This window comes from Colius striatus, chromosome 5 (assembly GCF_028858725.1).
Source record: "Colius striatus isolate bColStr4 chromosome 5, bColStr4.1.hap1, whole genome shotgun sequence".
NCBI classification, from domain to species: Eukaryota; Metazoa; Chordata; class Aves; order Coliiformes; family Coliidae; genus Colius; species Colius striatus.
The window spans coordinates 52,756,142-52,779,008 of NC_084763.1; the positions used below are offsets into that span (position 1 = coordinate 52,756,142).

The window sequence follows — 22,867 nt, forward strand, 5'->3', positions numbered from 1 at the left end:
TAACACTTAAAAACAGGACTTAACTGAACTAAAACTAATTACAATTACAAAAACTGCAGTTAATAAAGTCCCATGGGTAATACCGCTGTCTGAATTTCAAGTAAGGACTATTACTTCTACTACAGAAAAGTTACAAATACAAGAAGAGGGGACATACTTCCTTCACCACCTTCATTCACATGATATATCAAATCCAAAACATAAAATACCAATCATACAGTATATAAAAACATATAGTTCTTAATACCTCTACAACAGCATCCGGATTTAGAAGCAGCACTTTGCACACTTCCTGACAGATTCAAATTCAGATTTGGACCTGACCTTAAAAAAAAGTTCAGACCAAAGTCACCCAATTCTCTGTATCAGGAATCCTTTCTAAACCAGACTATTGTCATTCCCACTATTTCAGCTCCAACCGCTGCTATCATCAAATTCTTCTACTGAAAATATCCACAAGGCTCTAGATGCAAAGGAAGATGCCCAAGACAACACAAAAATAATAGCTGTTTCAGATGCAACTTCATGGTTTAATGTTCTTTTTCATGATCCTAAGATTCTACGAAAGCAGAGCTAATTTACTGGTTAACATTATGTGGTTCTTAAGACAATGGAAAACTTATTCAAAACAAACTAGTTTCACCAGTCCTGTCAGCTCCCCTCTGCATTCAATCCAACATTAATAACTGAATTCTCTTGGAGATCTCCTTATAATTATTACCATTTCTCATTATTCTTTGTCAGTTTACAAGGAAGCATATACCTGAAACACACAGTTACTAAACCATCTTCAATACGATTTAAGACCAAGTATGAGCCACACATTAGTGGTATTTTCACACGCACTGGGCACTCAGACTAACTGGATTTCGGATTTTGTCTCTTCCAATTTGTCCATCACCTAGGAGGAGTCAAAGAGCCAGCCACGGAGTTCTTATAACTTAGCCTTTATTTTTGCTACCACGAAGCAAAAGTCACCGTAAGTTCCTCTCTTACAACATAAGCAGCAGAACTGTCTCTTCCTCTGCTCTCCTGAGAAGGTTCAATCCACTGTCAGAAATAAAACAATCACACACACAGGGAACATGCCAGCTCCTGAGCTGAGTGGGAAACCAACCAACCAGCCTCCTCTAATCCAAACAAATCCAGCATCAGCCATTCCAACTAGCACCCTCCCCCTGCACAACCACAACAGGAAGTCTCTTCATCTACCAGGAAACATCAGCCAAATGACATTCAAGGAAAGGCAGGCAGAGGAAGAGATCACATGATAGCTAAGTCTGTCCTACACAGGGCTCTCTTCCAATCCTAAATCCTCCTCATCTCCTGGCTGTCCCTCAAATTTTTCTAACTTGGGAAAGCCTCAGACAACATGATTGAGTATAGGAAGAAAGAAACACAGACAAAATTGCCATAACAGAGATTAGTAAGAAGTTCTGCAAAGAAGTAAAGGAGCTTTAGGTAGCCTTTGCACTGCTGTAGTTGCTGAGGTTGTTACCAGGGTGCCAAGGCAGACTGGGAAGCATGGGCACAGAAAAGGTACAAGAAGAAGAAAGGGGAAAAAACTGAAATGGAAAGTGGGGTTATTTCTATATCATGGCTATGAGAAAGAAAGACATAATATTTAAAGTCTCACAGGAGAGGAAAGTCAGAAAGACCGGAAGGCTACAGGATGACAGGACAGGTCTGACCAGAAAGCACGTGGCCCTAGAAACAGGTAAATGGGCTTCACAGGTGATAAAAACGAGCTGGGAGGAAGGAGGAAAACAGTCGTGAGGGGGTGGGGAGGGGAGGCGGGGATGGGGTAGTAGGCCCAAGGGAAAAGGGCAGGGAGCACCAAGAAGGAAGTCGCGAGGCTTGCGGCTGGAGCGGGTGAGCTGGCACTCGCTACCTACTCACCTTGATGCACTGCGACATTGCAGCCGTGCCCGTCGCAGTAGACAAGCGGGTTCTCGGCCCAGCCCCTCTCGTCGGAGCACACGCAGCAGCCGCCGATCATCTCCTTCATGCTACTGGAGAACTCGCCCTCCAGTGACACAGGCAGCAGCAACGGCTCGCTAGAGACCATCTAAGGGTTAAAAACACCGTCGTCAACTGCACGGACGCGCACACACGCTTTACCCCCGCCTGCCCCCTCCCGCGGCGGTGTCTCCCCTCAGTCACTCAGCCGCCGCCGCCGCCACCGCCGCCAAGGCAGTGATTTAGGGCCCATGACCGCCGGCTGAGAGCCTCTTCTCGCCCCCGCCCGACCGAGAGGCCGGGGCCGCAGCAGTCACGCCGGCAGGCAGGGGCGGCCCGGCAAGGCAGGGGCGGCCGGGCGCTGAGGAAGACGCCGCGCAGCAGGCAGGCAGGCGCAGGCAGGAGCGCGCGGCCGCCGCGCAGGCGCACTGCGCGCACCCGCGGGGAAGGCCTGGGCCCGGGCCTCCTCGCGATGGTTCACGAGCCGCCCATGGAACGTGAGCCGCGGCTGAGCGCGCGCCCCCCCCGCCCCCCTCCCAACGGCTCCAACCGCCGCGCCGAGAGAGCGTGCGCGAGCCAGCGCGCGGCGCGGCGCCCCGCCAGGGCCGCCAGGACCGCCCGCCCCTCGCCTCGCCTCGCCCGCGCGCGGGCCCGACCCGCCCGCGCTGCCCGGCACCTGACGGCCCCCCGCGGCCTGTGGGCCACGCCGGCACCCACCTCGGCGTGCTGCCACTCGCCGTCGCCCGGACGAGCCATCGCGCCTCCCCTCGCCGGCCTCACCCTAACGCGCTGGAACCGCTCGGCAGCGCCGGGGGAACGGCCCGTGCGAAGCCGCCTCCCTTCCCAGCCCGGGCTTATTGCTGCCCCCCTCCCCTCGGCGCGTGGGGAGGGGGGGCGGGGGAGGTGGCAGACATGCGCCCCGCTCCCACCCGCGATGTCACTCTGCTCATGCCCCCTTCAGGAAGGCTGGAGGACTCGCCCCATTCCCGCCCTCCTCCCCCCCCCCCCCCCCCGCAGACATCATTTTTACTATCTTGTTTATTTTCCCCCTGATGTGCCTGCAGGACTAATGCATTCCCGCTCCCAACTTTTATTATCCTGTTTATATCCCCCCGGTGTGCCTGCAGGACTAATGCATTCTCGCTATTACGCCACTTCCTTGCCCTCACCGCAACTTTTACTATTTTGTTTATTTTCCCTTCGATGGGGCTGCAAAACTAATGCATTATTAATCCTGCTCTTTCTTCTCCCCCCCAAAACTCATCCTGTGGAAGCAGCGCTGCGTCGCTATTGCTGCAACAGCAGTGAAAGTGATGCTGAATAGAAGATACAATGAATAGAGACAGGGAGGCCACAGGCACACCAAACCAAACCTGTTCTTCAACACAGCTGCTCTCTACTTTTACTTAGAGGTGGATTGAGAAGTTGGCATTTTTGGTGGGTAGTTTGGTTTCAGGGGTTTTTTTTTAGTAAAATAATCCTGTTTTCAATTTTAAAGGGAGGAGGAGAGAAAACCTAAGAGAAAGCTGAGGTGGTCAGAAGAGAGGAAAATCTCAGGCTATTCAATTCTCCATTGTAAGCAGGTATGCCTGTAGCAGAAGGAACTAATTGTGGTGATTGTTAGCAGCACAGAGGAATTAACTGCAGCCTTGCAAAATTCTGCTCACTCGCTTGCCCCAGGGCCAGCATTTATTTATTTATTTATTTGGGTGTTGGGCAAGGAAGATACAATTGATTTATCTTCATTATCATGCTAAAAGGCAGAGAGGCACAATTTGCACATGGGCTGTATTTTTCATGATGATTTTGCAAGGCCAGCTTAGTTGATACAAATCAGTACTGAATTATGTACATTCCTGGACCCGTTGCTACCTAGACCTATAGATGTGCAGGTGATATTTTATACCTTGATAGCTAATAAAGCATCTGCACTTGTGTACGGGAGCATGACGAACAGCTACGTGAAAGGGAGAGGTGGGATGTGCACAACTCTCTACTCCCTTGAGACATCTGAGTCTGCAGTTTGTATGCAGGATATCTTAGGTCAAGCTCTCTCCTCTCCCTGAAAGTTTTAAGTGAAATTATTTAGATAGAGGGAGAAAGAAGGGCAGGCAAAAAAAGGAACGATGAAGGTAGCTTCCTAGATGAAGGGCCCAGCCAAACACGTGATTAACACAGCCATTTGAGACACATTCTAAACATTTCCCTGTAAATGTATGTTCCGATGTCCTTGAGAGTTTAGGAATTCTTAAGGCACATGTGAAAAATGGAGGCGAGGGGCTCAGCTGTAGTATGTTTTACTTGGCGTAAAATCATTCCAAGATTGCTCTCGAAGAAACCCACCCCACACCCAAATGTCCTGTCTCAATGCTGAATAACACAAATTTGAACATAAAACTATTTATGTTGTAAAACATACTTACAACAGTATTTTTGCTACTTTTAAAGCTTGTAAAAATACCCAGAAAACTGCAGATGCAATTACTTTGTAAAGAAAAAAAAAAGCAATTGATATACATCAATGTTGGGAAAAAAACACCCACAAATTATTTGAAACTGATAGAAACAGTGTCCCAGCCCTTCTTCATACTTGTTAAGAAAATTACTGCTAATTTGAAAAGTATCCTGAATGATTCTGTTAACCCTGAACAAACAAACAAACAAAAAGATATATCAAATATGTCTTTTATTTCCCTGACATTTAAATTAAAATAAATATCCTCTTAAAATGGAAATAGATTAAATAAATAGCATTTCATTTGTTGGATGAATTTCAAATGTATACATTTAGTAAAACTTTTAACAAACCACTGTAAATTTATCTTACAGCTCTTTTCTATTTTTTTTCATTCATTCATTGAAAAGGTCTCCCTGCGATTTCTTCTCTGAAAAGCAACTAGTACAATTCCTGGCTCTGTCTTTTTTTTTAATGTTAGCTATTTTAAGGCTCTATTTTTTTTTAGTTTGATAAGGAAGCATCACTAAATAAAAAATTAATCACTTTGCAACAATTTGATTAAAGCTGCACCATGGCAACAGGACTATATTCATAAAAACCTTTCTGTATTAGTTTTCAGATAAAAATATTTTAATCTCACACAACGTAACACACCAGCTCAGTATTGAACCACCTGAAATTTTGCTTTGGTCAAAATTCAGTCAAGCCTAATAGCTTCAATTATTTAATGAAGCTTTTGTTGTCTTTTTATGGATTTCTGTTGAATTCTTTCTATAGAAAGAATGTACAGGGATTGAAAGAAACTCCATGACTACCACCTCAAGGTACTGTCTAATATTTGATGGAAAAATTTAGATAACCTCTTGATAGTTCTGTAAAACAATCATTTAGAGAAGACCTTTGAAATGCAAAACAGGGAAAGAAATGCATTACCACTAAATAAATACTGCAAACACTAAGCCTATAACAGCCTCAGAATCAGAACATAAAATCTTGTAGCATATATGTTCTTATGATTGTAGTATTTAATAAGCACTGACATGACACAGAAGGCCAATTTTCTTTTTTTTAAAAAAATAAGCTTGTCCTCCTTATAGTGATATATAAGAGATTAAAATAATTAGAGGGGAATATAATTCAGTGAGTAAGAATGAATAATTTCATTGTTAATCTAAATGCAAGGAGAAAATCCAATTCTCTTTCAAAGAATCTACAAAACCTAGGAGCTGAACAAGTTAGATTATAAGAAACATATAAGAAGCTTATATGTTTTCAGGGTTTGGAGTAGGTTTTTTTTAGATACTTTTCCAAATAGAATGAATGCTTAAGTGAAAGAAAAAGTACCCTCTCCAAATGCAAATTGATTTTAAAAGTTTAAGGAATTCCTCAAGAAAATGTTAACATACATTAGTGCATCGCTCTTTATCTTCATTAACAAAAATAAAGAGCTATTCACCTTAAATTTTTACTACAAATTAATCAGCTCCAACAATACTGCTAAGATTTTGGAATGCTTGCTTTAAATTTCACTAATTTGGGGTGTTTTTTTCTAAAAATGTGCAAAATCATTGTAAATTTTATGAATAAAACAAAGCATTGAGGAAGAAAAAGTATTTCATTTACAAAACCGCATTACCAGTTGGATATTAGCATCAGAGGAATCTTCCAGGAATAACACAAAAGGCATAGACTTTACATAAAATGCATAGTATATTGGAAAACACAAACTGACACTGGGACTTGGAGCTGGATAATGGGGAAATTCAATTCTTCCTAGAAAGTAAATTTCTCATAGCAATTTTTACTCCATTTTCAGAATGATTCTTTGTGGAGAAAGCTTTGATCTTTACGTAGGTGCAAAAGCTAAAATGCTGCAGCTAAACAGGCACAACAGGAAAGAGGAAAATGGCAATAACTTAGTGATACTCAATAAGCAGCAGAATACATCTCCTGATTATCCATTTAAAATACATTGTCTGCCTTTTGTTTACGTGGGTTTAAATCATTAACAGTCTTCATTGAAATACATTTTAATCATGGGCATTTGCTGCATTTCTGGGAAGGCAGCAGCAAAATGGTCACTTTACACAAAATAAAATGCAACTCTTATGTGTTGACCTTTGCACACAGCATGTTTTAAATGGCCCTCTGCCTCAGATCCAACAAATTATTTCTATTTATGTTCAGTTATGAAGGATATGCCACATCTATGTAACCAGTATTAAATATGTTAATGCATCTTTCCATGCTTACTCTTAAAATTGTATCGAGAAAGAGTAGTTTTCTTTCTCCTCCAGTTCTTTAATACACTGATCAAATCTGTGTTTAACATCTGTCCAAATGCAACACACTGAATAATGAAAAAGTTCCAACGTTTAACATGTAGTCACTTCTTGATGGGGAGTTTGCGTGCTACATATTTACAGGGTAGGCAAGAACAGGTAGCAGCAGCAAAGGCAACATCAGTGCATCTCCTGGACACCCTGCCTCTTCCATGGTTGTGCTATTTGCTTTTCCACCAATGTAATTACAAATTTTTTTTATTCTTTAGATTGCAAAGAAAGGGGGATGTAATTCCACCAAATACTGTATTCATTTTAATTGTATTATCACCTTTGGAGACTTTGGTAAATTTGACTTAACTAGCAGCAATGGATAAAATTGATGGTTTTCAAGTACTGCCTCTGTTACTAATGTTAGCATTTAAATGTTAATTTCAGCCTGAGGTTTACAGTAAACATGAAACAAGGAATTTTCTTTGAATGAACAATCACAAACCAAAATTCTAAATAAAGGAATCCTAGCACAGGATGTTTTTAAACCCAGTGATTATTTCCTTTTAAAGGTTTAACATTCTTTAAGCTATAGAAGTTTAAAATGTAAATGTGACAGTTAATTCATAATTCTCTATATCAAAAAGGCATTTAAACGTAAACCACATTTTTATGAGTCAAGCCAAAGTAATGATAATTCTAGTGTGATACAAAGGAACCTGAAATAAACTTCTCACAAACCATATTGAATATCAATGCTGTATTAAGCCCTGAAAAAATGGGTTGATAAACTCTGGAATTTAAATTATATGTGACTTAAACGTAACACAGGGCTTTTCTTCAAAGAGGAATCCTTCATTTCAAAGTTTGGATTTTTATGAGATATGTATTAATTAATTGGATTTTTATTAAATACATTTACACAGCATAATTCCAAAACCAAGCCTCAGATTACTTTTCTCCTCTAGGAACACCTCGATGTAGGATTTGCTAAATTAACGTTCCATATAAATGAATAGCGCTTTTTTTTTCATGTTTGTTGTGTTACAATCAGCAGCGTGATACTGTGTTGTGTCACAGGTCACATGGACTTGATTTCAATTTAGGAATGGTATCTGTACCACATATTAAACACGAGAAACGCCATGTTGAATTTCCCATCGAATATCTTAAATACAGACCTATTTTAGATGGATTGGTATAAACAAAACGCATATATCTAACATAGGCGTGGGAAAGGAAAAGCTGGTTTGTTGTATGCTAAAGCAAATTGGAGTAAATCAACCGAATCGTGGGCAACACTACTCTGCTTTTCCCAGTACCATTTGGACAAAACAATGTTACTTTTTTATTTAAAGTGTTTTCTTCTCAACAAGGGGCCACCACTTCCCAATCTCAAAAACACGCCCCAGAATATGTTAATTAATTGTATTGTGTCTCTGAAAGAAAGAGGTTGCCAAATGCAATAAAAAAAAAGTCTTTGGATCAGTGAGCTCTTTTCCCACTACTGCTACAGTCTCCTTTCAATTCCACATACATATATACATCCATACATTTCCTCTAAGTAAGATTTTGACCATTAGAAATTGTTTTAAGAGCAAAAGTCTAACTTGAGCACATCGAGTTTCTCTGGGAAGCTTAACATTCCTGGCGAATTAAGTGCACAAGCCTCGGATCACTTTTTGTCAATCTTACTCTGCTACTTCAGAGTCGGGAATGTGGGTAATTTTTATATAGTGGTACTTCCCAATTAAAAGTAACAACAGTGCTCCTTTGTGAAAAAAAAAAAAAAAACCAAAACCCAAACCTTCATATATGAAATATGTCAACACATTCCACACAAATACAAAATAAAGAGCAATGAGGAATGGCAACAAACGGTCTCTCCCTGACTTCTTTTTTAAATTTTCCCTCTCAATAAGATAGTTTTTAAATAGTGATACATTGTTTCAGTAAATACAAGAGCATTAAATGTCGACTTCGATGAAGCTTTCTAAACTTGCAGTTACATTTCAAAAATTGCAAAGCAGCAATCAAGAGCAAATGCATCTCCGGAATATTCAAATGGGGGAAGTAAAACAAAACAGTTGTTTTTTTCTTTCCTCGATCTTAAAGTTAATGCCTTTAAATATTATCAGGGTGGTGTCTCCTATTAAATATTGCTTGCATCTTCAGCTTTCGAATAACGCAGATGCTTTTTACCATTTAAATGAATCGACCTTTTATTTGGAAGAGTCCCACTAAAGCCTGCAAGTTTACAAAGAATGAAAGAGAAGTCCCAAACTGTATTATCTTAAACAATGACTGCAAGCATGCAGCTTCCCAACTGTACGTGCGGGAAGGAAAGTCACTTCGAAATTATTTTCAGCTAGGTGATATCCATAAACAACATTCTTTAGCTTCTTTCACTTGCTGCTCCCAATCTATGCTATACGGTAATTTCTTGCAGAAATATTTAACTAAAAAAAAAAAAAAAAGTAAAATAACCTAGACATCACTTCAAATCTTTTAAACTAAATTCTCACGCACTCAAGATATAACTTGCTAAAAATAATCACAGTTTTCCTATAAAGGATTTTCTTAAAATAACTAGTTCTCTCGAAATTCTTTCCTCCTCACAAATATGAGCCCATCCCCTTTTTAATTTAATCTTTCAGGAACAATGTGCAAAGACATTTTTTCCCCTAGAAGATCAAGGGCACTTGTTGGAAATTTTTTTGAACATCAACTTAGTCAGTTTTTTCCCTGAGTAAATACACGATAAAGTTCAGGTCTGAAATAACGTACCAAAACATTTTAATTTCAAATTATTTTCTGGGGGAGGGGGAGAGAAGAAACAAACAGTTTTCCTATAAACTAAATCTTTTAAAAAACTCAAACGAACATAAAACAATCACTTTGGGGGTGGGGGGAAATCCAGACATCATGGTGCTTCAATGAAAAACAGGGTAAGATTAATCTTCATTTTTATAAACAGACCATTAAGACGAGTTCCTTCCAAAATTCTCTTTGGCTACATTTATTCCAAATCCATTGGTTCGGAGCAGTTTCTCCCGGTTTCTTTAAGCATTCTTCTAAAATACACCCACAAACAGATGTTACTTCACATACAAAACCACTGCGGCAGTGGGTTTTTTTTACCTTTCAAGTAACACGTGAGCTACAGCCTCACAGGAGCTCCCTCAGTGGATGGCACTTCTAAAGACTCCTCTCTACTTATTGACCCGTTTTCTTGTCGGTTCCCCCCTCCCCCGAGCTGGTGCCTGCGAACGCAGCAGCTCGCGAGGGGCCCGGCGGCAGCGGGGCGAGTGGGAGCCGCTCGGCGGGAGCTCTTCGCTCCTTCCCTCGCCCCGTCCAGGCCAGCCCCGCCGGCGGAAAGCGGCGCGAAAAGAGGCGTCCAGGGAACAATGGGGAGCGCCAGGAGGAGAGGGGGCCCCGGCTACGCTTCCTCCGACCCCGCCGCCACCCGGCCCCACTCCTGCCGCTTCCTGCGGCCTCGTACGCCTCTCTGGCGGGGAGCGCGGGCCACCGCCGACGGGCTCCCACCCCGCTCGTTGTCAGGCCGACGAGGCCCCTCCATGTTACCTACGGCAGCCTGCCCGGAGCCCGCCCCGCTGCCGGGAGACCCTCGCTCACCCTTGCCAATCCCCCACGCAAGCCTGCCAGTTCAGCGCCGCGCTGCCGAGGGCGCCCACGGATTTACTCTCTCAGCCGCTCACCCCCAAACTCTCCCGCCCCCGGCGCGAAGCGTGCTGGTGGGCGAGGGGGGCTGCCCGGCTGGCTCGCCGCCAGCCCTGCTCCCGAGCCTATCCCGGGGTCGGCGGTGCGGACAGGCCGGCCTATGGGAGCCCTCACCCCTCCGCCGGCTGCCCCCCGGCCCCTCGCATGCCATGAGCACTACCAGCAGGAGAGGAGGCAGCACTACAGACGCGCCCCGACCCGGGCGCTGCAGTGCGTGCTTCTTCCCTTCAGGGGACGGTGCTGCACACAAAAGACGGCTCAGCATTGTTCTCCTCCCTGACCCCCAAATCCCCTTTTCCCCGCTGCAGAAGCCGCCGGCAGAGAGGGACGTGAAGGACTGGGACGGAGGACAAAGTACGGGGAGAGGCCGACTGCCCGCGGCGCCGGCCGTTTCGCAGGGGTATCTCGGCATCGTTGCCTTTCCCGAAACTCGCCTTCGTATAGTGTGCCTGCTGCCTACCTGCCCGCGGCGGCCTCGCCGAGCCGGCCTGGGCTGCGTGGATGAACCCTCCCTCACCCCGCTGTGCCTGAGCTCCCGCAAGCCGCTGCGAGCCTCGCTGAGCGTGCCCGCGGCCCCAGCGATCCCCAGCGCCGAGCACCAGGCTCCCACCTTCCCTCGTCCCCAGATCGCAATTAGTGGGTCTTTCACGTGTCACTTCGCCTAAAAATCCCGCTGAGGCTGCAAAGGCATCTCTCCGTGTTTCAGTCGCCAGAGCCTCCTTCTCGAGTTTCCACACGGCATCACCTGCCTCACACAGCCGTGGGAGGGAAAAAGGAACCACAGTACCGACACAGGGCATCATCTGGGGGTTTCATCCTCAAATTTGTGAAAGGCTTACTGCTTTTTAACCTTGGTGGACATGGTTTGGAGACCGAGCAATATTTAAACTATACTGCTGCCTACTTCGACACCTGCGATCTGAAGTTCGGCAGAATGGCGTGTGTCTGCCTGCCACGATAAAAATACCACATAGTGGAAAACAAGTCACCAGGATCCAGGGGAAAACTCAAAAGTACGTGAGGAAGAGACCAGGAGCTACCACGTAACGTTGAGGGGAAAAAAAACCACCACGGCTTGATTTAAATAATTGCATAATATTAGGATTTAACTTATAAATGTTTACATTTGTGTGATTTGATTAATGTCACGTTTGATTTCCTTAAAGCCACTGACAAGGCACTTTACAGCACGAGATTAACGTCTACCAGTAATATTCAACAGGCGAATCCTCCTCCCGGTGCCCCATCATCCCCCAACCCCGGGCAGGTCGGCAGGACGAGAACTCCCTCCGCCTCGCAGCCTCCTGCCACGGGGGCCCCACGAGGGCCCGTCCCTCCGCCCCGCTCCCGCTCGTCCCGCGGCTCTGGGCGTCCCCGCCGCGGGTGACAGTCACTGAGGGGATTCCCCGCGGCCGCCCTCCCCCTGGCACCCCGCCATCCTCTCCCGGGTTACGCCAGCCTTTCGCTGCGCCTCACGGGCTCTCCCGCCCCGCCGCCCGTTCAAACGCGGCCGGCCCCGCCTCAGCGCCTTCCCCCCGCCCCCGCCGGGCCGTTACCGCGGCCGCCGCCACAGGGACACCCGCCCCCCCCCCCCCCCCCGCCCCGAGAGCTGCCGTTCCCGGGGCGCGGGGAGAAGGGAGGGCGGGCAGCAGGGGACACGAGCGCGGCCGGCGCGGGGAATTGTGGGTAGGAAAGTGGTCGGGCGGCAAAGGAAGCGGCGGGCGGGGGGCGGGGTGAAAGGTCAGCGGCCGAGAGCCCCCGCGCCCGCGCCAATGGCGGGCGGCGCCTCGGCGGGCCCGGGCCGGCAGCGGCCCGCGCGTCCCGCACGACCAGCCGGGGCTGTAAACACCAAGTGAGTGTGTCCCGGCGGCGCTCCCGCGGGACGGGCCGAAGCCCGGGGCCGCCCGCCGACCTTTGTAACGGTTCACGGCGAGGCCGCGCGACCGCCGGCCCGCGCCGCGGTGCGTGTTCGCACACAGCCCCTCCCCCCCCCCATTTATTTCATTTGCAAATAATTGCAGATGTTATATTTTTTCCCTCCCCCCCGCCCGCCTCCCTGCTAACCCCCGCTTCCTCTCGCTGCCTCGCCAGTTACCAGGGAGATGGGTCCTTCCCGGCCGCGCGGCCCGCGCCGTCCGCCGCGGTTCGGGAGAGACCCCACGCACAAAGATCCCGGCGCGGGGCGGCCGGCACGGCCCCCATCCCGCTCCCGCCGCCCCCGGCCGCCGCTCGCCGTCGCGGGGACTCGCCGGTGAGTTCAGAGCCATGAAATCGGCAACTTCTGCTCGCAGCGGGTACCGCTGCTGCGGCGGTGGTCTCCGGCGGTGAACGGGGGGTTGTTTAAATCGCTGCAACTTTCTCACCGTCCCTCGTTCCCCCCTCGCCGCCTCACAGCCTCCAAAGGTAAAGTTTCAGCCAATGTCCCCCGGCAACCCCTCACAACGAGACCCAAACCGGAGAGGAAAATGTGCAATGTTCACACGAAGTGGTTCCCTTTGTTCTTTCATTGTTTCTACCCGAAGTGGCAGATACGAGGACAAACACTTACCTTCTCTCCTTTTTGCTCCAAAACACACCAGTTCCCATCAGCTTTAAAATGTGCAGTCCACCTTGGGAGCGACTACAAATGTCGGGAGAGTTTGTATTCCATTCTTTCTCGCCCTCTGCTTGCTTTTTTTTTTTTTAGCGTAAGATTAAGTTGCCGAGCACGTTGTTGCAAGCTGTAGCCCCCCGCCTTAGTGAATGGTCACGTTTAGGACCCTCCAAGTCCATCCTAATTCTGCCAGTAGAATTGAGGGTATTGGAGGTCTAAACTTTCAAAAGGCAAAGGGCCTGCGTCTGTCTGGCAGACATGAAAATGCGCTCAGTTCCGCGCTCCCTACCACCAAATTGATATAAACATTTCAGCCCAGACAACTCAATGAAATATACATTTTAAAGCTTGCATGTAGAAAAACTGTTCTCTAGCTGAGATAAGCTAAAAGCAAACTGACGTGAAGAAAATCTGCCTCAGTGTATTCCACAGCGGGAATCCTTTTTGCCTAGAGTTTAAAACAAACAAATAAATAAGAGCATCGTATAGAAATATTAAACATAATGTTTAACGGGAAACAACTTCCGAGAGGAAAGTGCCACCCAGGGCAGAAGAGACAATCAGAGGTTTTCAAAGTGTTCTTTTCTTGCAAAAATTACTGCTATTCGGGTTTTTTTTTCCCCCATGCGACCAGTGCAGGGGAACCCTTTTTCTGCTTTCTGTGCAGTCTACTCGGTGTTTTGCACCCAGCCACTCGGGCGATTTCCACCACCAACCCCCCCAACCTTACTTTAATCTGATTATGATGAGATTTGCTGATACAATGAATATTTGAAATGATCCTTGTGTCTTAGTGAGCGGGATGCATTTTCAGGCTCCCGTTTCCAAGGCTCCCCGCCGCAGGGGGAAGGGGAGAGGTGGGTAGACCCCGCTCCCGGGGAGAGCAGCTGAGGGCGGGAAGGGGGGTGGGCAGCCACTTTCTCCAGTGCCCAGGGGTGCTGGATTCCTTCAGCCCAACTCCCTCGGCCAGTGGCTGGGGCAGGATCTTCAAGTGCCTTTCCCTCCCCCCGCATCATCACGCCTTTGCCAGTTGACAAATAAACAAATGAGGGGGAAAAAAAAAGGAAGAAGAAAAAAAAAAAGAGGATGCAGGCGACCCAAGTAATTGTGGGACCGGGAGTGCTTATTGTGTCACACCCCCGTCCCCTCCCCCCAGTGTGGCCGTAACAACAAACTGGAAGACCGGTTTATTTCATAGGGCCATATTACAACCAACAAGGTAAATAGAGAGTCGCGGGTGGAGAGAGAGGGAGAGAAGGAAGGAGGGAGGGAGAGGGGGAGAGAGAGGCTTTTCTTTGATAGCGTTTAATTGGAATTGAAACATTCTGGGGCTGTAAACATTCTTTATTTATTCAGCACACATAAGCGGCCATTGTTTTATCACCATCATAATTACGGTGTCCTTTAAACTGACTGATAGCAAAGGAGATAAGGGAATGCGCCTGTAGCTCCAGATCAAATCACCGGCTCTTCCCGCTCCCCGGGTCACCAGGATCCACAGGGTCCTTGGAGATGAGGAGCGCCGGAAGATTGTGGCCTGACCATCCCTTACGTCATGAAAGTGATTTGTACCACATTGCTAATTTGGTGCAATTCATAACCTTCTGATCTACGGTTGCAACTGCTTCTCAGTTTGCAGGGTATGTTTTTCAAGATGTAGTTCCCCTGTGTAGAAATTAAGAGCGATCACCTATGCGCAGGAGAGGATCTTATTTCCCAATGTTTGTTGCTTTACCTTTGTCTAATTAAAAATGCAAACTTTTAAGATCCTTTCAGAACAAAGCCTCACCAAATCCCCTTTACGTCCAAGGATTTGCAAATTTATAAAGGCTGCATTGAATTCAGCGTGGGTCAAGGGGCAAAAAAAGGGTAGAAGGTCACTGCATTTTGATTATGGGTCAGTAAACAACATGGCATGTAGTATGTGTCCAGAAACTCCTGCTAAAAAGTGTTTTAAAACTACCAGGAGTAGCAAACTCAAGAAATAGCCTTAGCCCGTGGTGATTATAAAATTGCACGAAATTCTAGTGTGCAAGTGACGCCCCGGCCCCTACAGAAAAAAGACACAACTTAAAAAGCGTTTAGCAGAGCCTTGCATCGCTGCTTTGTTTACCAAAAAAAATACACCAACCAAAAAACAAACAAAAAAAAAGAAAGAAAAAAAGAAGAACAACAACCCTGCAACTCCTAAGCGTAAGAATGTTTGACAGATTATGAGGGTTTTTTTCTTTGAATCACACTGATGGTTGGCATTTCTTTGTCCTACACATTTAGGAGATTTAGTTATACGTTCTGATTTCTTGTCATATTAGAATTTACGGCAAAATTAAGGTACTACAGTCACATTTGGCTGACTTTAAAATAGCAGAAGGATCCTATTATACTGTACTTTGACCCTATTATATTTACGTTACTGGATGTTTTGTGATAGCCTCTAGCTGCTTTCTATCTGTGTCCTCATGGAGCAAAATACGCCCAGCAACATCTAAAAGCAGGGTATAGGGTTAGAAAACAAGTCCTCATTTGACATATATATATTTCTGCCCAGCGTCATGAAAGGAAAAGCTTTATTTAATGCTTGTCAATACCTGAAGACACGGTCCGGCACTTTACAAATAATAATAAATAACAATAATACTCCAATAATGTGGCAATCCCAGTGTGAAAATGCACATGACCTCTTAGATTTTCCCAAAGATTTTCAAAAGAATTCTCGCCGTTAGTCCAGCCGGCGGTGGACATCGCTGTTGCATTTCCCAACGAAACGTGTAAAAGACACTAAATGGTGTGTGCGTTACTTCATTGCAGAAGGAAGAGGTCAGGCTGAATTGCACTGGTATTTAAACGTAATCATACTAGGAAAATAAATCAAAACATAATGTAAAAAAAAAAAGAGTATTTTAAATTTTACACACATTTTCTTTCTGGAATTATGTGGTTAAGCACTTCCCCATGAGCACACATATTTGAACACGAAGTTTACAAAAATGAAACTATATGCTTTCCAATAAATGGGAATAGGTCTGCAGCGAGGTATTATGAATACGATTTTGCTCTTTCTTTTCTAATGAGGTTTATCCTTCGGCCAGACAGCTTCAAGACTGAAATACTACTGACTATAGAGCGTAGATCGCAGATTGCACGCTACTCAACGTGAAAAGGAGCACGTTTGATTGATAGTCTGTGTGTGTGTGTGTGTGTGTGTGTGTATGTGCACCCATACACACAACTCTCTGTAGTTGCATGTGTATATGTATTGGCAAAACCGGTCATCTCTGGGCATCCTTATCTTAGGAAATGGGATACAAACATCCATCCCTTTAATCATGTTCATCTTTGATCACCAGCAAGGGTGACACAGTCTACAAAATTAACAAAGAAACTCTCTTGCTTTTGAGAAATAGCTAGATATACATCTGGGTCTGCACACACACGCACGACGTCCACGCGGACACACGGGCGTACAAACACCCTGGCTCCCAGAAAATGGATTATTGCATAACTTTTTATGCGATTGATACCAGACATCTTTAATTTTTCATTTTCATTCTTTTTGGCCAGCTTTTGCATTAACAATCTAAGCCATAAATGTTGGTGGCTATTGATCGCAGTCCCTTGTGTGCGTGCAAATCCATTTTCAAGTCCCCTGCCTTTAATGTGCGTGTGCGTGTGCAAGGGGCCTTTGCCGGCTCTTTACCAGGCTCTTTCCCCCCCCCCATCCAGCTCGAAGACGACCCCGGATACACAACGTGTGCTGATGGCCCAGGGAAAGCACGCACACACACACGCGCGCACACACACACACACACAAAACAAACGATGGAGAAGTAGAGAAGCAGAGGTCTCCGTGTGAGATGCGGAGAAAGCTCTGCAGCCGAAAGTGTGTGTGAGTATCGGGTGGGGGTGTGCAGGCTGAGGGCGCCTGACATTTCCCAAGGCTCCCGGTGGGTTTCTCCCTGCCGACATTTGGCTCTGCCTCGACCCCGGCGCTCATAGCCACACCTTTCGGGGAACTGGGGTTTAACGGAGAGCCGCCACGAGTTTTAAACGTTGGGTAGCGCCGGCATTAAACCACACAAATAATGCCTTTTTTAAATAGCTGCCGAATCCCGCTGCTGGGCTGTCACCGGCAGTACGTGGGTGCGGGTGCCCGTGGCTCCCTTCGTGCGAATGCACGCGTGGATTTACACGAGAATCCGACCCAGCTGAGCTACCTGGCAAAGAAAGGACTTTTCAGCCCATCGGGGGTTTTTGGTAACGTCTTCTGGACGGCTTTCTCGGAGTTCACTGTTCCTTCACTGTTGACTCCATAGCCTTAACCTTATAGCAGGGGGAGGAGAGCCGTGGGGAGGGGGTGGGGGTGTTGGCAGCATATAAGTACATCAGGAGGAATTTTTAAACGACCTTATTGTCTCTGGCTCTAGAAAGACTCCGATGATTTCTTTTTAGCGCCAGCAGCTGTTTTCTCTCGAAACTTTGCTCCCAGCCTCGGTACGGCGCAGGGTGCCTCTCGGACGGGCGAGGGCGGCCGGCGAGGCTGGGGATCCAGCTGCGAGGCGAGGGACGGCGGACTTCGCGGATGATCTTCGCAGTGCCGAGGCATTGTTCACTGCTGCCTGTCGGTTACGTTTAAAGGCTGAGATATCTCGAGATCCACTCAGTCATCCTTTTTCCAATTCGAGGCACAAAATGTAAAGTGCCCTAGCTCTGCTCTCCCGGATGGGAATGCTCTCCCCCGGTTGCAAAGGGAAGAACTAGGCACCGCGATTCGCACACACAGGGATTAAGTTGAACAGCGGCGATTACATCTGCGCCGAGAGCAACAGTAGTCCGGGGCTGACTTCTCAAACCTCAGCCCTCCGAGTTGGAGGCTCCCTTCAGCAGACTTCCTCCAGTCCCGGATGCACTTCTCCAAATTCCCAGTTCTCTCTAGAATTCCTGCGAAATTGGGGGCTCGCCTGTATTTCGCCTTGGTGTGCAAAGCTGCGTTTTTACAGCGTGACTATGCGCTTTATGTTAGCTGTACCTGACGGGGTAACACGAACTCCACGCACCATATTGTCAATAGGCGGAGTGGATATTGACGTTTGGGACCGGAGATTTTTGTAATTTCTTTTTTTCCCCTGTCGCTTTTTGAGGTTTTTAATTTTTTTTTTTTGGCTTTTTATTTTTGTGGCCAAGTCTCAGAAATGTGAGCTATCTCATTAATCTGGAGGACATGCCTTATTCTGGATGTGCAGCAGTACATGAAAGTGCTGGTGCTTGTATCCAGCGCAACCCTGGGTGCGCGGCAGAGATTGGTGATTTTTTTTTTCGCAGCGCCTAACGTGCAAAGCGCCGGCAGCATCACTTGAACGTGACACGGGAGAGGCGGGCAGCTATCGCAACATTTGCGAGATCGCCGTTCCTGACACTCGAATCATTGAACGTTCCGAAGAAGAGGTTAAACCTTCATGCTGCTTCTCCAAATTGATTTTAAGGGCCTGCTCTAAATGGAACATCAAAAAGCCGCGGCGGGGCTACCCCGAGCGGAACACGCAAACTGCCAGCCAGAAGCATCCTAGCCCCTCGCAATCGCGTACGGTGTGTGCGCCAGCACTTTTTTTTTGTTATTAGGTAAAGGCTCCTGGAAGCACCTTGGATATTTTACATTCTCCTTTCTCTGCTGGAAGCAATCAGCACGTAGGAATCCTGACGTGGGCTCTGGGACCAGAGGACATTCCAGCTCGTGATCCAGCAGGGTTAATCGTGAAAAGTGTGTACATTTCTGGCTTATCTATGCTTTGTTATGGGTCTGACGTGAGCCCGCGTCCTCCTCCTCCCCCCCTCCCGCAATATTACAGGCAGAATTTCAGTTAAAAGTGTTACAGTATCACGGTGCGGGAACCCGTGATATTCAGGCAGCAAAATAACCTTAGTCCCCCGGCTGTAAAAAAAAAAAAGCTAATTAAGCAGAAGAGGAAAATCAAGAGAAACTCGAAAATGTAAGTATTCCCTCTCGTTAACAACCGAGCATTTAACTTTGGAGCCTCAGAAAGGGAAATACCAGGCTGTTCTGCACGTTTTCGCTAAGCTTCATTTTCCACACAATGCAGAATAAAAGGCTAGTTCAAAGCGGCCACGTTACCGAAGGATTTTCCATCGCTATGATCAGACTTATGTCCTTTAAATTCACGGCATGCACAAAAGAGCAACGTTTGTCCAAAACGGGCTAAAAATATATGAAACGATGAGGGGGAAAAGCGTACAAATCCTTCCTCGGAAGCTAGCGACGAGGAAGTCTGAGAGGTCTGAGTGTGTTTGAGCTCGGATTGTTTAATAGAAAGATTTATATACTAACTGTATTATTTACTTTGGGAGGGGAGGTGGCAGTATAAGGGTATGCTAATTAGTGGGAGATTTTTTGGGGGAAGGGGTGGAATATCAATTTTTATTGCATCACCTGTCAGGAGTGTCCAATCAGCGTTGGCTTTAGGGGAATTAATTGATGAAGGTGTCTCCGGACGAGCTCACTTCACTCTGTCATTTTATTTGTAGCTAAAGCAGCGGCGGGAATAGCAGCTGCATTTCTTTTCTCTTCCTCCCTTCACATTCCATTATCATAGTTTCCAATGGAAAAGCAGGGAATGAAAGGGAACAGGTACTGATCTTCAGCAGCAACTTAGAGAAACACTTTGGCAAAGCTGATTTTTAAGATTATATATTGATTGTAGCCTCACGGTGGTTTTTTAATTTATTTTTTTTTTAATTTTGTCTAAAGTTTGGCATTTCATTTAACAGGAATAACAGCCTTTGTTATATTTTATTAGCAGGATGCCTTGAGACAAATACAGCATCTGGCTGAGGATTGTGTGTGTGTGGCTTTTTTTTTTTTTTTGCCTTTTTTTTTTCATCTCTCTCTCTCTCTCTGCAAATGCTGGGAATAATTTAATTCACGAAATGGGAGACCTGAAGTCGGGTTTTGAAGAGGTGGATGGCGTGAGGCTCGGCTACCTCATCATTAAAGGAAAGCAAATGTTTGCACTCTCCCAGGTTTTTACAGACCTGCTTAAAAACATCCCGCGAACTACCGTGCACAAGCGAATGGATCATTTAAAAGTAAAAAAGCATCACTGCGACCTGGAGGAGTTGAGGAAACTCAAAGCCATCAACTCCATCGCTTTCCACGCCGCCAAATGCACCCTGATCTCCAGAGAGGACGTGGAAGCCCTTTACACATCCTGCAAAACCGAACGGGTCCTTAAGACGAAACGGAGGAAAATAAGCCGGGCGCTGTCAGCCACCGACCTCCGGCCGGAGCTTGCACCCACCGACCCCTTCTCCGGCTTCTGGAAGGAGAACAAACTTTGGCTGGGTCTCAATGACTCTCCCCGGCCCCTGCTGCCCGTCCGGAGGAAAGCTCTGCGTCCCGGGGACACAGCCTTGCTACCGGCCTCTCATCTACCTCACATTTTTAGTAAATACACTGGCCACAGCTACCCAGAAATCGCTCGGGCGCCTTGCAAACCCCACGTAAACTATGAAACGGCGCCGGTGGCGGGCGGCTGCGCGCCCCTCCGCTCCCGCCGCCCGCCCGCTGCCCGCCCCCCGCCCGCCGCCGCGGCGCGGCCGCGGCTCCCGGCCGCCGGCCCCCCGCCCCTGCCTCTGCCCGCCCGCTGCCGCCGCCGCCGCCACCACGGGGCGGCCGCCGCCGCCGCCGCTGCCGCCGCCGCCGCCGCCGCGCTGGGCCCCTCCGGCGGCGCCCGCCGGGCTCTGGCTGCGGCGCGGCCCTGCCGGCTCCGCGGCGCCCCGCGGCTGCCGCTGCCGCTGCCCCGCGGCTTCGGGCCGCCGCCGCCCGCCTTCGCCGAGAGCGGCAGCAGCGACTCGGAGTCCAGCTGCTGCTCCGGCCGCGCCGCCCACGACTCGGACTGCGGCTCCAGCCTCTCCAGCTCCAGCGAGGCTAGCTCGGAGGAGGACGAGGAGGAGGAAGAGGACGAGGAGGGCAGCGGCGCCACGGACTCCAGCGAGGGCAGCTCGGAGGAGGAGGAGGAAGAGGAGGAGGAAGAGGAGGAGGAGGAGGACAGCACCTCGGACTCCGACTCCAGCTCCGTCTCCAGCCAGGTCTCGGTGCAGAGCATCCGCTTCAGGCGTACCAGCTTCTGCAACCCGCCCGGCGTGGTCCACGCCAACTTCTTGTACCATCTGGCGGCCGCCGCCGCCCCTCGGCCCCCGGCCCAGGTCCCAGCCCCGGTGGAACCCAGCGGTCTGCCCGCCCTCCGCGGTGCTCCCGGCGGAGTCAAGCCGGAGCTGCCGGAGGAGTGGGGCCGCCCCGGCTGGGCTCCCGCCGCCCCGGCGCTGCGCTGCTCCGGCGGCCTGGGGAGCTGCTTCGAGGAGATAAGGGATGATAGGGTATCCGAGCTCACATTCCCACACTCTGAGTTTTCCAATAATGCCAAGAGTACTGACCTAACAATTAACTGTGTTGCAAAGGGGGCCTCTTCACCTAGCCCAAAGACAAACAATGCATTTCCACAACAAAGAATACTCAGAGAGGCAAGGAAATGCCTTCAAGCAACTACTACACACCGTGCAGATAACAATACAATAGCTGCTAGGTTCTTAAATAATGATTCTTCATCATCGGCAGCAAATTCAGAGAAAGATTCCAAAATCCCTCATTGTATAGAATTTGCCACGGATTTGCCCTCTTTACAAACTGATCCTGAGGAGGATGCTGCTTCTCCAGGGGCAGCAGCAGCAGCTGAGCTCCAATGCACTGATACAGGCAATAAGGCATTGCCATTCCTGCACAGCATTAAAATCAAAATAGAGGACAGCAGTGCGAACGACGAGTATGAGCCCGATCTTACAACACATAAGCTAAAGTGTGAGTGCAATGATACTAAGGATGAGTTTTACGGTGTGACTGAGAGTAATAACCAGGACGCTTTATTAACAGCCAAGAAAGATTCTGCATGCACTGAGAAAGAAACCACTTCCTTAAACCCGCTGACTCAGAGTCAGGTCCTCTCATGCACTTTAGGTACTCCAAAACCTGAGGATGGGGAGTATAAATTTGGAGCAAGGGTGAGAAAAAATTACAGGACACTGGTTTTGGGAAAGCGACCTGTACTGCAGACTCCTCCAGTCAAACCAAATTTGAAATCAGCTCGAAGCCCACGTCCTACAGGTAAAATCGAGACACATGAAGGAACACTGGATGATTTTACAGTTAACAATAGACGCAAAAGGGTAGCCAGCAATGTAGCATCAGCAGTGAAAAGGCCATTTAATTTCATGGCAAATTTTCCCTGTCCACCATCACTAATTATTGGCAATGATGGGGATTTGTTGCCAGCTTATTCCTTAAACACCACTAAGGATTCCCAACCACCTCACAAGGCCCATCCTGTATGGAAATGGCAGCTGGGCGGTTCTGCAATACCTCTTCCACCTAGCCACAAATTCAGGAAATTTAATTAATAAAATAGTTTGGAAAATATTTTCTGGAACCACCTTTACCTTTCTTAACGTTTTTTAAACTCTGCAGGATGGTTTTGTACAAGCCCATTAATGCTATACACACTTTTGGAATCCTGTTTTATCACAGTGTGAAGACAGAAACCGGATTGCTATTTTCTGTACCAATACAACAGTGGGTTTCTTTGTTTCTTTAGGGTTTGGGGTTTGGGTTGGGTTTTGGCTGGTTTTTGGTTTTTTTTTTTTTTTTTGGTTCTGTTGCATTTGGGTTTGGTTTAGGTTTGGGTTTTTTTTTTTTTTCCCTCTTGGTTACATTCCACAAAGTACTTCAGGCTAAAGACTCAAGTTAAACTCAGTTATTATGGTAGAGCTGGAACACTTTAC

At 47.4% G+C, this 22,867-nt stretch overlaps 2 protein-coding genes across 4 annotated transcripts in view; one reads left to right on the forward strand and one right to left on the reverse strand.

Moving 5' to 3' along the window:
* Positions 1-2,830, reverse strand: part of MLLT10 (MLLT10 histone lysine methyltransferase DOT1L cofactor) — a 121,930-nt gene extending 119,100 nt beyond the window's left edge. Inside the window, exons 1-2 of one of the 2 annotated variants that reach the window (XM_061996316.1) lie at positions 2,677-2,830; positions 1,900-2,068 (exon numbers count right to left, since the gene is read on the reverse strand). In XM_061996316.1, coding sequence (XP_061852300.1) covers positions 1,900-2,068; positions 2,677-2,715 — 208 coding nt within the window. In that variant the 5' untranslated portion in view covers positions 2,716-2,830. The remainder of the gene's footprint in view (positions 1-1,899; positions 2,069-2,676) is intronic. The other variant, XM_061996317.1, reaches the window with a different exon arrangement.
* A 17,133-nt stretch (positions 2,831-19,963) lies between these two features.
* On the forward strand, positions 19,964-22,486 carry SKIDA1 (SKI/DACH domain containing 1). Of its 2 annotated transcripts, XM_061997323.1 has the most exons (2): positions 19,964-20,700; positions 20,797-22,486. In XM_061997323.1, exons 1-2 carry the CDS (start codon positions 19,964-19,966, stop codon positions 22,484-22,486), a joined length of 2,427 nt encoding a protein of 808 aa, XP_061853307.1. The 2 variants fall into 2 exon arrangements, with proteins under 2 accessions (XP_061853307.1, XP_010209002.2); XM_010210700.2 differs by having other exon boundaries at positions 19,964-22,486.
* The last annotated feature ends 381 nt before the right edge of the window (positions 22,487-22,867 follow it).